General features: G+C 36.5%; 2 protein-coding genes across 2 annotated transcripts in view; one reads left to right on the top strand and one right to left on the bottom strand.

The window, feature by feature from the left end:
- Nucleotides 1-1,938, bottom strand: part of dmrt93B (doublesex-Mab related 93B) — a 75,634-nt gene extending 73,696 nt beyond the window's left edge. The window contains exon 1 of the mRNA XM_067759051.1: nucleotides 1,792-1,938. Coding sequence (XP_067615152.1) covers nucleotides 1,792-1,881 — 90 coding nt within the window. The 5' untranslated portion in view covers nucleotides 1,882-1,938. The remainder of the gene's footprint in view (nucleotides 1-1,791) is intronic.
- Lk6 (Lk6 kinase) overlaps nucleotides 1,922-18,189 on the top strand; it is a 99,906-nt gene continuing 83,638 nt past the window's right edge. The window contains exon 1 of the mRNA XM_067759037.1: nucleotides 1,922-4,072. Coding sequence (XP_067615138.1) covers nucleotides 3,907-4,072 — 166 coding nt within the window. The 5' untranslated portion in view covers nucleotides 1,922-3,906. The remainder of the gene's footprint in view (nucleotides 4,073-18,189) is intronic.

The raw sequence follows: 18,189 nt of genomic DNA, 5'->3' as shown, positions 1-18,189 counted from the left end.
ATTCATAAAATTTTTTTTTTATATTTTAGTTTACACATTTGTAAATAAAAACTTATAAACATAACTTAAACATAACTTCTTGTTTCTAAACATATCAGACACATTTTCCTTGACTAGCACATGGAATTACTTTAAATAATTGCATATGTGTATATACACAAAAAAAATAATACAAATTAATTATTTATATAAAATATTCCCCGTCTGAAAAATCAGAAGAACTTAAGTCTGCGTATAAAGTTTGGCTATTTACCATAGATACGAGATCATCGGTTATTTCAAAATCATTACAACATTTAGATAAGCGTTTTAACGAGCATCTAATATTAAGCAGCGCATTAAGCATTTTAATTTTTAGTTTGTTCCTTAATTTAGTTTTCAGAATTTTCATGCCACTAAAAATTCTTTCAACCTCCGCGTTACTGAGTGGTAATACTAAAAAACTAAATATGAATTCGACAAGTTCTAAAAAAGGTAGTTCGTTTAATGCATTTTTATGTTCTCGGACTTCCGACCAAAATTCCATGGTGGAGTGTATATTTTTCCATTGTATAGTTATAAGTTTTCGCCACTGCAGCTCTATTAATGCTATTTGACTTGAAGAATAACTCTACTTCTCTTTTTCAAAGTAAGAAAATACATCTGGCTTTGAAACTTTCAACGAATTTTCAGCATAAAAATAATTAATCTTTTGTAGAGAACTCATATTATTAGGTATTAGGTGTTCATAGGAACTATTGAAATTATTTTATTTTAGAGCCTCATTCGCTATTACGAAACGAACGTTCGTTTCGCCCCATAGACAAATCGCTAGTGTTTTGCACTATGCTAAACGATGGCAGCAGATCATTTGACACTTGCTTCCGCCTTCTTGTTTGACATAAAGTAAGAAACATAAAGGCCGAACGAAATGGTTTAGAATACCATTGCTGGACGAAATTGTTTGGAGGCGAATCGTTCGTCTCAGCTTCGTTCGCAATACCGAATGAAGCCCTTAGAAATTATTAAAAATACATTCGGATTAAAAAAGGCTAGAAAAAAGTCACGAAGCTAAGCCCAAAATTTCGAGGCTAAAGGCAAAAACAAAAGGTTAAATCTAGCCTCGAAAAGGCTAACCTGGTAACACTGTTGAGCACCCTGTCCAAACGCTAAAAAGGAGCCATATTGAACATCCTGTCAGGCAGTTGACAGATAGGATATCACACTTAGTTATCATTCACAATGACCATGAGCACACCATGTCGTCTAAGCAGGTATCTTTCGTTGAGCGAATCGTTCGCCAAACAGAATGAGGCTGTTAGATGCAAATGCAACCACAATTTGATCTATATATCATTGCCTGGCAGCATGTTCAATATGGCTACTTTTTAGCGTTTTGACAGGCTGTTCAATATGGCGGCGCATATCTTCAGTGGGTGATAGAAAGAGATACAGAATGAGACAGCGATAGTCAATTACAAATCAGGTGATCCAATTACTTTGGGATTTCGACGTCAATGCAGAAGATATCACAGTGTCATTCACAATGCTATATATTTCTAACCTTATCTGGATCACGCTTCATTGGAACGTAGCAAACGTAGCATGAAATAGCTGTGTTTAATGAGCTTAACGCCAATGACGGTGGAGGAAATTCACAATAAATTTAAATGACATAGAACAGTAATGCCATACCCAAAAAAGACGACCGGTTGTATTAAAATATGTTTCTTAAATGCTTATATAGGATGATTTTGTTTTACAACAAGAATATTAAGTAGTATGTAGCTATTGCAGTGAGTTAAGAAATACCTCCAAAAATTGCGCAATGAGTAATATTTTTTGTTTTTTTTGCTGTTGTTCTCCCTTTCGCCTAAAGGGCAACACTGTTAAGGCGGCCATTCGAGAAGCTCGGCCGACGACAAGCCGATTGAAATTTTTGATGGCAGTCGGAATTTCATCATCGATAAGTCTGCGTGGAAAATGGAGCGGTAATAGCTAAAGAAATTAATAACAGCGAAAAAACGCAAAGAAAACGGCCTTTAGTCCGCTATTTCAGCGAATTTTTTGTTAAAAGCAAAAATTTACCAAACGTTGACTTCTTACCACTGCAACTACATCCACTCACTACCACCAAATTCATCAAAATATCAAAAAAAATTTATACCAAGCATCAGCAGCCAGCGAAGTAGACGCGAGCAGAATTCTGTAATGAAAAAATTTAATAATCAGAATCAACTGCAACAGCGAATACGGCTAAAGCAACAATAGCAATAGAAACATCAATCAGTTTGGCTGAATTCAGCATTTTATTAAACACAATAGAAGAAGAGCAAAAGTTATTGCGATTCAATCAAAACCAAAGCCAAAAAGTAGAATACAATCAAATTGGCGTCAAAGTCTCAGCTGCAGCAGCACCAACACCGCAGTCGAAAGCGACTCTGACTGCAGCAGAGGAAGTGCCAGCGAAGCAGTGAAATATTGCCATAGGAAATTTTTTAATTTGCAGGCAACTTTTGGCTTTTTCAACAATTCAAATAGCTTTAATGCATTTATTAGCAAAGCAGAAAAGTGCAACAATTAAATACATATAAACATAGACCACCAAGCAACTACATAGCAAACTAGTTGAAACTGCACTACATTTTATTGATTTTAATTAAAATCAAGCAAAAAATATTTTCGATTGAAAAATTACGCCATAACCAGTAGTTTATTGGACAAACTTTGGCACGTATCCACTTTCTGTGAACCCATTAAGCGCATACGCCTAATTTAACGGCGCAATTCTATACGAAGCACAGTATACAGCTGCTTGGACAGTATCTAAAAGACGATCAAGCAAACATTCATTGGTAATACCCAAATCTTTGCATAGTGATAAAAGCGCTGAGGTTTATTTCGTCTAAAATAATAACATTTTGTTTTCTGCTGGTAAAGGCCAGCGCAATTGGAAGTACATAATATTTAAATTACTCCATCCACCATTTTGAGGAAACAACAAATTAATAGCACAACCACCAACAATTGCAACGCAGCACAGCTAATACAAGAACCTCGCAGTTGAAAATCGTCAGAGTACCCGAACGTAGCCTACAGCTGTAGTAGAAAAGAACAAAAACAAAGAGGTAGGAGAATTCTCTGTAGGTAGAAGATTGACATACGACGCATAATAATTAAAAAGTTGGTGAAATCGTGGGAAGAGGAGGAGAACATAAATATTAGAATACGGAAAAAGAAAATAAAAAATTTAACAAAATTTTATCGAACGGACCAGACGAAACTGGTGTTGCAGGCAGGTAACAAGTCGTGGCGCGCCGAAGTGTGTTAGTTCAAAAAGACAGAACCACATATTGTGGTATAGGCAGCGAACTTTTTGATAAGCAAAAAACCAATAAACAAAAAATTTTACAGTTTTACCGATAACCGAAAAAACATCACAGTTGTAGTTTCGTTAGACATTTGTGCGGGCTTGTTGTTTTGGGATATCTTCAGCGTATGTGCAACAACAACAAAATAGTTGTAATCCCAACAAGAAAAGTACCGGCAGTGTATTAAAAATATAAAACATTTTATTTATAATAAAAACGTTGCCACCCATAACTATTTCGAAATTTTCGAAGGGTCTATAAACAGTTCAGACATATAATTAGTGTACCGTGTCAACGTACTCGTGTGCATATTTGTATTTATAAATTAATCTTTGTATTATTCATACGTGTTGGAACACGTAATTATTCCATAAAGCCGGCAAAACTTAAGCGTAAAGAGTTGTTTATACCGTTTTCCAAATTCTATCAAAACTTTGACCAATTTGTTCGTTGAGAACACACGATAAATATAAAAAAAGCTATTTATATAAAATTATCATTATTTGATAAACACTTACCAAAAAAAACGTGAACGCATTAATAGAAGGGTATAAAAATGGTCGAACGCATTTTGGAGGAAGGGGAGTACAGCTGCAGCACTCGACCGCCAGCTGGCACGATCGCCGGTGGAGCTGGGGGTGGTGCTGGTAGTAAAGGCAATACCAATGCCACAGCTGGCGGTGTGGTTATCTCTACGAATGCAGATGGCAGTCAAGCTGCAGGTGAGTTCCAATACATTTATTTAAAATTAAACACCTAATTTTTTGTTCCTACTGTTTGAAGCATTAAATTCATAAAACGTTTAAGTCAACTTGAGCGGCAAATTTTTTTTTTTAGCTCAGTGAATTTAAAATTTTTATAAAATTAGTATGGCTTAACCCTTCATATTGCACTACGGACTCATTCAGTTTTGTGAGGTCTTCATGGACGGACCAGTTCAACCTAACCCTTCATGTTGGTTGACTCTGAGTTAAAGAGTTAACTTTTACAGTGGGCCTTAAAGTTTAAATTAATTAGAAAGCTTATTGTGTTCACAGCCATTTGACTGTACAAAATTTAGAGCAGGAAGAATCAAAAGATAGTAAACAACCGAAAAATTACCTGGAACGTTCCGAAACCAGGATTGGGAGCCATAGAATTATGCGTCGAACTCCTTTGTGCAAATATTCGCAGTCAGAAAGGAGTACTAATTCGGATCGTTCACGCTCATTTAGGAGTCCGGTATGAATGTATTTTCCCTCCTGCAATGGTCGACCGATATAACCTTAATTACATACAGTATATGTCTCTATATAAGCATCTGATATGAGTCCTAATAGGTTCATAAACTCAATATTTGCCTCTTATATGACTATTATTTATGTGGTTCATATAAGGAATTAGATTGGCTAGATCAGGGGCTCGATTCTCTAACTGTGAAAAACTGAAAAACGTACACTTAACACAAAATTTACACTCTAAATTTTCATGCGATTCTGTAAAGTATTGTGCAAACTGTTTTGCTGAATGTCAAAGTCATATATCAGTGAGAAAATGTTTATCCAACGCCATGAAAACGAAAAAGTTATTCTGCAACAGTTCGTATCAGTTTTGAATGTCACAATAGTATACACTGGCTGTCCAGAAAACTCACGAAGTTTTTATTAATGAGTTTTTTTTGTTCAAAGTTTTGCTTTACAGTAACAGAATTTCAAAGTTTACACAATTTCTTGTGTACACTTTAAAACTCACAGTGAATCCAGTCCCCGGACGGATTTTGGACGCATATATGGAATGAACAAATTAGATAAATCATAGCAATTCGGGTAAAGTTTATTACATTATAGGCAAGCATGAGTGAGATAAAAGTTCTGTCATGGAAAGCCTGATGACCAAACAATTTGTGCCTGAACACCAAACAATTTGTGCCTTGTTGTTGTTGTTGCAGTGCTTCGCCCCATCCAATAGGTGTGACCGATCACAAATTGTCATCATTATACTCTAACGGGAGTCCAAGGAAACTTGTTGTTTCAACAGGGGTGGACTATAATGAGAGGGGTGTTAGACGCGTTTGTTCCACAATACAGGTAAAGAGATGGTTGGTGTCATGCGGGGACACATTGCAAGCGGGGCATACATTTTGTATGTCGGGGTTGATTTTGGATAGGTGAGAGTTTAGCCTGTTACAGTATCCAGATCAAAGTTGAGCTGGAGTGACTCGCGTTTACCTAGGGAGTGTGCATTCATCTTCTGCAAGTTTCGGGTATAGTTTTTGAGTACAGTATTCACCGGGCAATTCCCGACATAGAGGTCCGACGCCTGCTTGTGAAGTTCACTAAGGACCTGCTTGTGTTTTACACTTCATAGGGCTGTGTTCTTCGGTGCCGTATTTCCTCATAATGCTCACGGAGATGACTCATTAAGCCACTGGGCAGTGTAGGCTCATCAATCAGATGTCTGTTAGGATGCCCAGGTTTCTGGGTATTCAACAGGAACTGTTTAGTTAGCATTTCATTTCTGTCCCTGATGGGGAGTATTCTCGCCCCATTATGTAGATGGTGTTCTGGGGGCATAAGGAGACAACCCGTGGTGGTTCTGAGAGCAGTATTTTGTCAGGCCTGTAGCTTCTTCCATGAGTAGTCCTTAGGCTTGGCGACCATATCGGGGACCCGTAGCATCCAATAGGATGGCCAATTGCTTTGTAAGTGGTAATGAGCGTTTCTTTATCTTTTCCCCAAATACTGCCAGCAAGAGATTTGGGGATTTTATTACGGCTCTGAATTTTCGGTACAAATGCGGCTGCATGCCCACCAAAATGCAGATCCTGATCGAACGTCACACCCAAGATTTTGGGGTGCAAGACAGTCGGTAGCGTGGTGCCATGTTGTGGTTGTTTTACCAGTGGCGTGGATGTTCAAAATGGTCTACATTTGGGACGTCCATGTTGTAAATAGGGTCGCTGATGAGTTAGTCGGTGATAATGTCAGGTTTCGCGAGGTGAAAAAACTGGAGAGATCACGGAGGCAGTTCTTTATTTTGTTACAAAGCTCATCAATCTGTGGGCCTGGGCCTGTGTCCATTATTGTGCAGTCATCGGCGCATGAAACGACAGTAACTCCTGGTGGCGTAGGTAGCTTTCATATGTAGAAGTTAAATAAAAGTGGGGATAGGATACCACCCTGTGGCACCCCTTGTTTAATTCTTCTTGGTTTTGATACTACGTTTCTAAATTGCACCGATGCCTTAAGTTGAAAAGCGTATTTTAAGTCGGAGAAATTAATATCCAAAACACTTGAGAAGCAATTAATTTCTGATAGGGCCCTGTTAATAGGCGCTTTAGAGTTATAAACAGTTCTACTCAGCCCTATGAAAAAGATTTCAAAGTGGCGGAGGTTTCTACAGGGAGTATTTAAGCATAGTCTTTCAAAAAGCAACGCGCAGTCAATTTTGCAAGTGAAAAGATCGAAAATGAAATGCGATTGTTTAGGGATAGTAAGGACATTTGCATCGAGACTCATAAGACGGGATCGGTTCAGAGACACGTAATGAAATAAGCGCGAAGCGCATAAAGATTTTTTGAACCCGCTCCAGACGGTTGATGTGAACTGCGTGGTAGGGCCGCCAAATGAAATCCGAATACTCAAGTTTGGACCACACAAAGGACGTATATAAAACTTTGAGTGTGTAGGGGTTAGAGAAGTTTGCGGAATGGCGTCTGACAAAACCAAACATTGAAAGCGCCTTAGAAATTGTGAAGCTGACGTGAGTGTTAAAATTAAACTTTAAGTCGAAGTATACCCCCAAGTCTTTAACTTCAAGAGTCGTTCGAAGAAAAGTTTCTGCAATATGATAGGAGGTATGAAGTGGCCTCAGCAGTTTACCATACGTCACACTATGGCACTTACTTATATTAAGGAAAAGACGGTTCTTAACACACCAGATATAAAGCTTATTAATCTCAGATTGAAGAACAACGACATCATTATAACAACTGATCTCAGAATAGATCTTGAGATCATCAGCATAAAGCAGAAATTTGGTAGATGAGAAGGAAGAGCTAATGTCATTAATGAACAAGATAAATAGTAAAGGGCCCAGAATACTGCCCTGGGGCACTCCAGAGGTGGCCCAAAATAGTTTCGAATAAACACCGTTAATATTTACAACATTACTTCTGTTGTGCAGGTAAGATTTAATCCACTGTAGGAACGTAGAGTGGAACCCATAACAAGCTAATTTCGCAATTAAAATTTTATGAGAAATTTCATCGAACGCCTTGGAGAAGGCTAGGTATGTTGTATAAACCTGAAAACCCCGCCTAAATGCCGCGTAGTAATCCTCAGAAAAGACATCGAGGTTCGTTAATGTGGATCTGGCCGGGACAAAACCATGTTGATTGGCGCAAATCAGGTGCTTAATACTAAAGTAAAGCTTGTCATTGACAACACATTCAAAAAGCTTCGAAGTTGTAGACAATTTGGAAATTGGCCTGTAACTGTAACTGTACTTTTGTTGCCAGACTTAAAAATGGGAGTGACGGATGCTTGTTTCCAGTCATCAATAAAAATACCCGATGCCAATGATTTATTGAATATGATCATTAACGGTCGTACTAGCGAAGGACAATTTTTCAATAGAATAACTGAAAGATTGTCAACATCAGTTCTGGAGGAATTTTTAAGTTTTATAATCCTCTCAACTATCTTTGCCTCAGTGAGAGTAAGTGACCCAAAATTATTAGCGGAGGGAGACTTAATTTACTTGTGTATGTTATCTGTATCTCCCACAGTTAAATCATTATCTGTGATAAAGTTCGCCGATAAGAAGTCAGCAAAGGAGATTAGCAGCCTCATTAACAGAGTTGGCAGTAATATTATTGTAGCTTACTGATTTCGGTATGCTAGATACGCTCTTCATGGAGTTTATGTAATTCCAAAAGTTCTTCGGATTGCTCTTGATGTTTACCTCAAAATTTCTGACGTACCTAGCATATAAAGATGTTAAATTTTTTCTTATAAACAATAAACAAATCATAAAATCGACGCCGATTAGTAAACTTATTTTTTTTAAAAACTTGTTTCTCAAATTTTTTAGATGTTTGAGCTCACTATTGTGCCAGGGAGACTTATAAATTTTATTTTTATATACCAGCACGATTTTTTCGCAAATATTATGAATTTCATTTTTAAATACATTGAAAGACTTTCCAACTTCACTTTCGCCAAGCATAGCATCCCATTCAACTCCACGTAAAGCAGAATTTAAACGATTAAAATCACATCTTCCGAAATTGAACGATGTTTTCATATTTGATGTAGGAATACAGAAATACTCAAAGAACTGAATTGCAAGCTTTAAGGGCAGGTGATGCAAGTTTGGTGGCGAAATTGAAGACGCAGGTTCCGAGATAACAAAACTAATATTATTAGTTACAAAAATTAAATCAAGAGTGCGATGTAAAGAATTATGGAAACTATTAATTTGAGATAAACCAACCCCTCCAAAATGATCAATAAGATACGATTCATAAGATCTGTTAATATTAGTAGGAGTTAAATAGAAATTGTTTTCAAGAGAGATCCAGCTAACATTACTTAAATTAAAAGCCCCCAGTACACATAGCTGCGTTTCTCCTAAACTTCGCTTAAGATTTAAGATATTATTTACATGAGCCTTATAAATACTTTCTGGGCTGGACGGCGGAATGTATGAAGCACAAATGAGCAGTTGACCCAGAGAGCCATGAATCCGCACACAAAGTTGATCAAGAAGCGTGTCACTAACAGTTAAAGAAATAAGCGAGGCCTGGAGACCGACCCGGGCGGCAATCAGCACACCACCTCCTCTATTTAGGCCGGTCCTTTTTGCATCTCTATCCTTACGGAAAACATGATAAAGCTTAGGATCAAAAAATTCAGAATCTAAGAAATTACTATTCAGCCAAGTCTCAATGATGACAAATACATCATACTCCAATAAAGAACTAAATAGGCGCACATTTTCGGTCTTGATTCTAAGGCCAGAAACATTTTTAAAAAAGATATTGATATATTTGCGTGGCATGTGATTGACACTATGAACTAAGTCAGCTATTGTAGTTTTGCGTCCTTTTGAAAAAAACGGAAGTGGAAGATCGCCACATTGACTGGCCACAACCCAGGCTTCAGAACTTTATCAAAGTGCAATTCATGTACACCAAGTTTAAAATTTACATATTTACGGTTAATCGACTCCGACTCCTTAGCAAGCTTGAAACACTGCAGTTGATGCTTATTTAGATTAGTATGTTTAATCACATACTCAATAATATCCTCAGGTTTGACCGAGGGTAAAAAAGAAGAAAGATGAAACCATCTGAAACGAGCAGCTACCCCAAGTTCAGTAGACACACAAGAGCCAATCACGCGCCTCCGTGAACGCCTATGATTGTTATTAACATTATTCTTGTTGTTACCGACATTGTTGTTGTTGTTGGCATTCTTGTTATTGTTATTATTATTATTGTCATTAGGCGAGCTAGGTTGAATGTCCAATCCCGACGATGTACTTGATTGCATATTAGGATTCCCACCACTAGCAGTAATATTTAACTCATCAGGGTTAACAGCAATCGCAACAGGTTTTTCCTTAAGTGTGCGCTTCTTTGTAGATTTTGACGCTTTAGCATTAGCAGTATCAGTAGCATCTGAATTAACAGGATTCGTAGAAGTATAAGTAGCATCTTCAAACATTAAAGGGGAGGAGTGATGGGGAAACATATTGAGTAAAAAGTGCTAAGTCAGGTTTGAGTGCGGAAATTGTGCTAAGTCATAAAATAGCTGCTGGGTTAGGTTAGGTTGAACTGGCCGGTCCATGAGGACCTCACATAGATTGAATAAGTACGTAGTGTTACCAGAAGTTTATTTTAACGACTAAACTGAAAACCCCTATCAAAAACCAGGACCTATGTTATAAAATAACTCCGTCCTCTTGGCAAATACTAGAAGCTTCCTAGGACTTAAGCCACTTGCTGCTTCTAGATCTGACAGCTGTATCACTCCTAATAGCTGGAGTCTTAGCCTGGCAAGTGCAGGGCAAGAGCACAGAACGTGCTCGATCGTTTAGGCATTTTCAACTGATCGACTTCAGATCTCGAACAGTCGAAATCAAAATCGGTAATAGATGTCTAAGGTAATCGGAAGCTCCGAATTTTCGTAATAAGTACCGAACAGGCATGCTTAACCAACGAACCGATATCATTTCGTTACGATAATTAACGTTAATAAACGAAACAAAGTCATTTCGTTTCGTTTATTAACGTTAAGAACGTCAAATTAACGAAATGATTTTGTTTCGTTTTCTGCCATATCAAAACGAAATCAAATCGTTTATGTTGATTATTAATTTCAAACTATGCTGGCAAAGCTGATGGCGGAGTCATTAAAGGTGAAAGCATTAGCCAAGCTGATTGCAACTTTTCTCATGAATTTTGACAGTACGAACATTTCTCAGAGTATTTTTGACATTACCACCAACGAATTACACAAACAAATTACATGGAGTTTGTGTGTGCATGTCCGCTCGCTGTTACCACCTTACGGCTTCACCATGGCTATAGCATTGCCAGCACAATTCAAACACAGAGTATCACGTTTTTGTTAACGTTTTTAAATCTGGAGACATTGGTGCTTTATCGGTAACCATATCGGTAACCTTTTAACAGCTGATTCGACCAACCTTATGTGAATCAATGCAATCGATTATTGGTGCCGCTAAGGTCGTAACCGTATCGGAGCCAACCAATTGGTTTTTGGTTTACCGTCGTAACGATAAACAGCTGATTACGTTAGGGATACGACTACAGCGATACGACATACGGCACCAATGACTCCCGCTTAACGTTAACGAAAGCTTTTCGTTTCGGTTAAAAACGAGATACAATTTATCTTGATAATTTCTTTATCGATAATATTTCGAAGTGTTTCAACGGAAACGGTGGAAATTTTTTGATAAACGATTAGCTTAACGTTAAGGTGCATCCCTGGTACCGAAGTTCCTTAACATCCCTATTATAAATCTACCTAAACACATATGCATAGATTTACCTACTACCATTGTGAATTTATACAAGTGGCGTATGTTTGATTAGAACGTTCACAATAGTAAACAGCCTCGATCACCTGTTCAATCGCTGTTCGATTACTTAAATCATTTGCTCAATAGCGTTTTTCAAACATTTTTGTAGACGACTGATGTAGTGCATTATTTGCATATTTTAAAATGTTTGCTTAACTGGCTCCTCAAATTTAATATATCAACTAAATTTAGAAAAGAATATTAATATGTGGTCTGATATTCTGAATACACATTTAAAAGAAAAGCTGATTTGAAACACAAATGGGCAATTCATGCCACTTCAATTTAATAATCGCGAGAAAAAAACAAACCTTTCTTCCATTCTCTGGCCATTCGCGACAGCCGTTCTCCCTGTTAGCTTCATTCTAAATAGCACGTTTTGTTGAAAATATTACAATACAAATAGTCAAAATGCGAAAAATAAGCTGAATAAAAAGGTGCATGCATGATTTGAAACGTATTTATGTATGAAGTAAAAATCCAGAAAATGGTTCGAACTAGTAACCCAAAAATTTATTAAATATAAACAATGACCATCTTCTAACTGAAAATTTGGATGACCATTAGCGTTGCCAAATGTCCCGTATTGGCCGGGACATCCCGTATTTTTCACAAATTTTAAAGTGTCCCGGCATTTTCCCAATAGCTGTGTCTTGTTTACACGCGTATACGTTTACGTTTGGGGTCCACCAAGGCAAAGCAATATTGACAGTACTCGAACTAGGATTTCCTAGATACATACATATTTTGTTGCTACAAAAAAATGTTTTAAAATTGAAAATCACTAAACTAAAATCATAAGCATCCAATCAAATACTATGGGGCATAGTCATAGTCGATACAAAATGTGATTTTAAGTTAGGTAAACGTTTTTGACACAATTTTATAAGCGTTATCTGTCAAAAATGCTTCAACTACTGATGGATGTGATTCGCTGCCACCATTTCAACTTCTGAACAAATTTCATGACTTGAAGATAGAAGTATTATTTCCTAACATCTGTATAGCATTAAGAATATTTTGCACACTTCCAGTCAGTGTGGCTGAAGGGGAGCGTTCTTTTAGTCTATTGTCTCGCGTGAAAAATGTTTTACGTTCTACTATGAGCCAAAATCGCTTGACAAGCCTTGGAACATTGGCGTTGGAGTACAGCATTGCTCGCAGCATTAGTTTTGAATCGCTAATTTCCATATTCGCAGACCAAAAAGGACGGAAGGTTTTCCTTGTTGTGCTGGGATGAATTGCCTAATAAAATACAAATACAAATTCAAGCTCTTAAAATGTACATATTTAGAAAAAGTTAATGTAAGCAAATCAAACAATGCAATCTAACATTTCATTTATGTATGTATGTAAGTGCTTCAGTAAATCTTATTTTATATGACATAAAACTGACAATGTGAATTGAAGTATTTATGTATGTTATGTTATTTGTTTACTGGATTGAGTTTATTTTTTAGGGAGGCCCGTAAACGCGAACTGTCCCAGGGGTCCGGCTCGGCTCTCTGCGGCCATGGTGGCCATAATGTATAACATATAGCTGAATCAGTTGCGATGAATAGGGGACACGCATATAATCATAGAATTAGTGTAGAGGGTGAAACATAAACACATATTTCAGTTACATCTGAGTATAATGCGTATTGAAATTTAGTAGTACAAATTTTATGTGCAGCAATTTCAGAGATGTATTTAAAGTTTGACGCTTAGCAGTCCATATATAAAGTTTAAGCGTAAACGTCTATAGATGTAAAAAAAAACAGGGCTAATATCAAAATTTATAAATTATAATCTGCTACGAAACATGACCATATTTGAGACTTCGATTGTATTCAGGTCATTAGCATATTGCATGCAACTCTGTAAAGTAAAATTCATCCCTTCTGTGGTTCGGAATATTGTCAATAGGGGGACTCATGTAACCGTATAAATGCCTTATAAAGTGTGTAAACGTATAAATTTATCTAGTTTACGCACGAGCTGTCAAATTTTGTATGAAAAATCATTTACACAATTTGTATAAATTTACGCGCACATTTCATTGTGTAAACGCGGTAAACTCAAAGGAATGCAACCTTGCAGACATTACAGACGGCATTTTCATCAAAAATCTCCAACATCAGCAAGTAAAGGCGTTTTAGTTTTGATTTTTCACTTAATCTTGGTATTTTTTAATTTGTATAACAATCAAAAAAATTTTTTTGGAAATAATACAGCTGAAAAACAATCAAGTTTATCAAGAGTATTACTAGGTGCGTTCATATAACCGCGTGTGTAAATGGATATAATTTTACACCTTATAAGTTTATATGCTATCATGAGTCCCCCTAATGTTTGACATATCGTACACATAAATATTCATTTTTAAAATAACGTTAGCAAAATGAATCCATAGTATATTGAATTCGCATTAAACACGGTAAACGTATTAATTATTAGCCTGTTTCATAAAAATATTTTTTATAAATAAATGAGTTTAAAACGTTTAAAAGCGGAGCCATTGGTGCCGTTTTTCGTATCGCTGTAGTCGAATCCCTAACGTAATCAGCTGTTTATCGTTACGACGGTAAACCAAAAACCAATTGGTTGGCTACGATACGGTTACGACCTTAGCGGCACCAATAATCGATTGCATTGATTCCCATAAGGTTGGTCGAATCAGCTGTTATAAGGTTACCGATACGGTTACCGATAAAGCACCAATGCAGCTTAATTCTATCTAAAAATTATTTCGCCGAATTAAGCAAATCATACAAATATGTAGGAAAGTTTTAAAAATCCCGGAACCCGAAGTAAAAATATGGCAACCCTCATGACCATCCAGCTTAATTATACACTTGAGAGATCCGGATCGCTCCAATGAGATATGATTGTGATCCAGATGGTTCATTGGAACACCCTAAATATGTATTTACTTAAATCTTATGTAGGTGTGTACATAGAAAAAATATTTGCATATTTTATTTTATTTGGACTAAAGTCAACCATGAATAAAAAAATTAAAATTAATACTCTCAAGAGTTCATTGAAAAGAAAATCTCATTTCACTTTAGTGTGTAAAATAGTTTTTACAAATTCGCGCAAAAAACCGTATGCCAATTCACATTATTTTAGCGAGTGGGTGTAGAAAAATGTAGGAGGAAAGAAAAACTGTTGCCGTAGTGCGTTGGTCGTGTGCGCCGTTTAACACGCATACACAAACCAACAAATGGCGGCGTTCATTGTCTCGTGAAATATTTTTGTTTTAAGACAGTTCTTTTTTTTTATTTCCATTCATTTGATGTACATATTTTGAATCCAATCGACCTAGTTTAGTGAACGTTAGTAACGCTCGTAGTAAATTTGACAGCAAAAACAGCTGATTGTATATACTACAGGTCATTGTAAATCGGGAGCAAACACAAATCACCTACCCAGATTGCGCATTCACGAGTTCAAAATTGCTTCGTTCTGCGCATCTACGTCACAGTTGGCCGCTTGAGCGAATGAAGGAAAAAAACCAAGAGCTAAACGAAAATGACGCATGAATTGCCCATAACTAACAGCTGATCTTTCGTTTATATGCGCAATGCGCAATCTTCTGTGTGTAATTTGTGGGGAGCAAAGTATCGTGGAAGGGAAATTTTTGACAGATATTAGGTGCATACCTACAATTTCACGTTTTTGTGGTTTTAGCGATAAGGACACTTCCCGAAGGATTTGGTTATTGGTCGGATACAAATGCGGTAACAAGCACTATTAAGGTACTAGTCCGACCTTCTCGGGGACCATTTAATATGACAACATTGAACCTTATGGGCAATAATGCCCTTATGGAACTAGGGTCGCCAGACCATCGTCTGCTAAATAAGTGTATAATACATTATGATATGATATTTGTAACAGGATTCGCTTCGCGTAGTTGAGGTTGACAAATGGGTTGCGGAAGCTGTGAAGCCATAAAGTTTTGTATTGCGCTTATCAACCTTATAAATTAATAATTTGAATTTATAAAACGGTCGAAACGCCAAAAAGGTTAGCTATGTTCTACCCTTAAGGTTTTATCTTAGGGTTGGACAGTCCCGGAAACTTCTACGATAATATCATGATGGCTTTCGTGATCAATCCGAGTCCAATCCAAGACCATTTTCATGCCGATCTATGACTCACTTTGAAATAAATTCGGGATCATTTTCCATAGTCTTAAGAATCATTTAGGGGCCACTTCGGCTGTATCGTGAACATATTTACATAGCTTTTGGATCACTTCGGGATCATTTGTTTTTCAAGAGAGATAGGGCGTTCTTCAACCAAATTAGCACGTTTTTGAAAAATATTCTCAGATAGTGCGTTCTGCAACTGTCAGCTGAGTTAGGGTGATAATGTACTCAGCCATAGATTTTTGAAAGGGTTGCGCTACACAACCCCTTGAATCAATTTGGTATTTCAGTCGCCTCTTAAGTTAGGCACACCTTCTGTCTATTGTTTTTTCAAGTACGTCAGTGCATTTTCTTGTGATGGATTGTCCCAGTAGTTAAGTCTTACAGGGAAGGTTAGGCGAAATGCGAATGAGACCAATGTAAACGCTTTCAAATTACTCATTTGGAAATACGCATTTGACGTCAGTGGAAATGTAGTTTAAGGGTCTACTGTTTTATGAAATTTTTCAGAAAAATCGATTTAAAGCTGGAGACATTGGTGCTTTATCGGTAACCGTATCGGTAACCTTATAACAGCTGATTCGACCAATCTTATGAGAATCAATGCAATCGATTATTGGTGCCGCTAGGTTGGAACCGTATCGTAGCCAACCAATTGGGTTTTGGTTTACCGTCGTAACGATAAACAGCTGATTACGTTAGGGATACGGATACAGCGATACGACATACGGCTTTAAGCTGGAGTCATTGGTGCTTTATCGGTAACCGTATCGGTAACCTTATAACAGCTGATTCGACCAACCTTATGAGAATCAATGCAATCGATTATTGGTGCCGCTAAGGTCGTAACCGAATCGTAGCCAACCAATTGGGTTTAGGTTTACCGTCGTAACGATAAACAGCTGATTGCGTTAGGGATACGGATACAGCGATACGACATACGGCACCAATGATTCCGGCTTAAAGCCGAGGGGTCTAGCTTTTGCAAATTTTATTTAAATATCATATTTGCTTCTATGACCACTGGCCCTATTATCTTCACGATAACTGTAAATATACCGAACCGTAATCTCGGCAGCTGAACACAACAGGAATTGCCAACTGATGAATTTCTTGGCAAATAAATTTTGCAGAAGACAAAGTAGACGCCAAGGCGCAATTACAATAACTGATGACTCAGTGTTATTGGCGATTAACAGTTAATGAATAATAACAAAATTAATTAGATACACACGTAACATACAAACATACACACCTACTAAGTATGTATGTATGTATGTACATATATATTCACATGAAATTATTTTATTTTAAAGTGAAATTATTAAGTAAATAAACGTTGGGTCATTGCATCATTAATTTCTTCCAGCTACCTACACAATTTTTTCCAAACTCTTTTTAAACAGTTTGTTAATTATGCCGCAATTAAATTTAAAGTTCAAGAAATTTTGCAACAAATCGATAACAGCACAATGTTTTTTTGGTTTTACATACAAATTGCTGGCGTTACTGAGACGCAATATATACACATACCTACAAGAAATTATTAATAAAAGCGAAAAAATGAAATTCACAAACAAAACAAAAATTGTTTAAAAAGGTAGTTGTGTGTAAATAAAAAGTAGCAGCGCACCTGTCGACGTCGACTGCGTAGCAACAATTTTACTGTGCATTGTATCGCTGCAGCAGCAGAATTATTGTGCAGCTTGACTGCTTATCAGAGGCGCAGCGTTGTGGTCTTCTAACCTTGATGACGTTTATTGCACTCGTATGCATTTTTTCTGCTGCAGCAGTCAAAATAGAACACCAACAAACAAACAAATGCACAAAACTTTATGAAAAATTGAATAAAAAACTGGACTCGTTTATTTTTTCATTGTTATGGTTGGTGTCTGGTTTGCTGTTGTGATGAGTGTTGCCACTCGAAAATATTTTCAAGTACAGAGAAAAAAAATACCTACTAATATTTTGTAGCATTTAAACCAGATTATCTCAGAATTACTTAAGTATATATCCACCTAAAGCATAGATGAATGGATTTGCAACTCTTTGTTTCGAGAGAGCGCTGTCAAAATGCACATTTTTGTCAATGATGCCACTCCAAACGAAAATCAATAGAACTGAATATGGGGATTTTTGACATACATTTAGGCGATTATAGTTTCAATCATTGAACCCTAGAAGGATAACGTTATTTTTTTACCCTAGAAAGATAACGTACGTCTGAGAGACGTGTTCAAGTTTAAGGACCCTAAATATATAAAAAAAAAACTTACATTTGTTTTTTTTTTGTTTTTTTTTTTTGATCATTTATTTGAAATATATTCTCTTGTTTTAAATGTTTTTTAAAGAAAAATATTGTTTTTTTTAATATATTAAAAATTAAGTTTGACTTGTCTTGGACTTGTCCTTACAAAAATCAGTTTTTTTCGAAAGACCTCAGTTTATAGCAAAAAACTTAAAATAAAATACATATCTTTGTATTTCAATTGAATGAATTAATAGTTTTAAACTATATTAAAAAAAAATATTAGCTAAAGTCACCATTTTCTGCAAAAATTACATACAAAATTAGTCATGTCACATAGTCACGTAAAAGATAACGA

Source organism: Eurosta solidaginis, chromosome 1, assembly GCF_040869045.1.
Source record: "Eurosta solidaginis isolate ZX-2024a chromosome 1, ASM4086904v1, whole genome shotgun sequence".
Lineage (NCBI taxonomy): Eukaryota > Metazoa > Arthropoda > Insecta > Diptera > Tephritidae > Eurosta > Eurosta solidaginis.
This window is presented reverse-complemented; position numbering and strand designations above follow the sequence as displayed.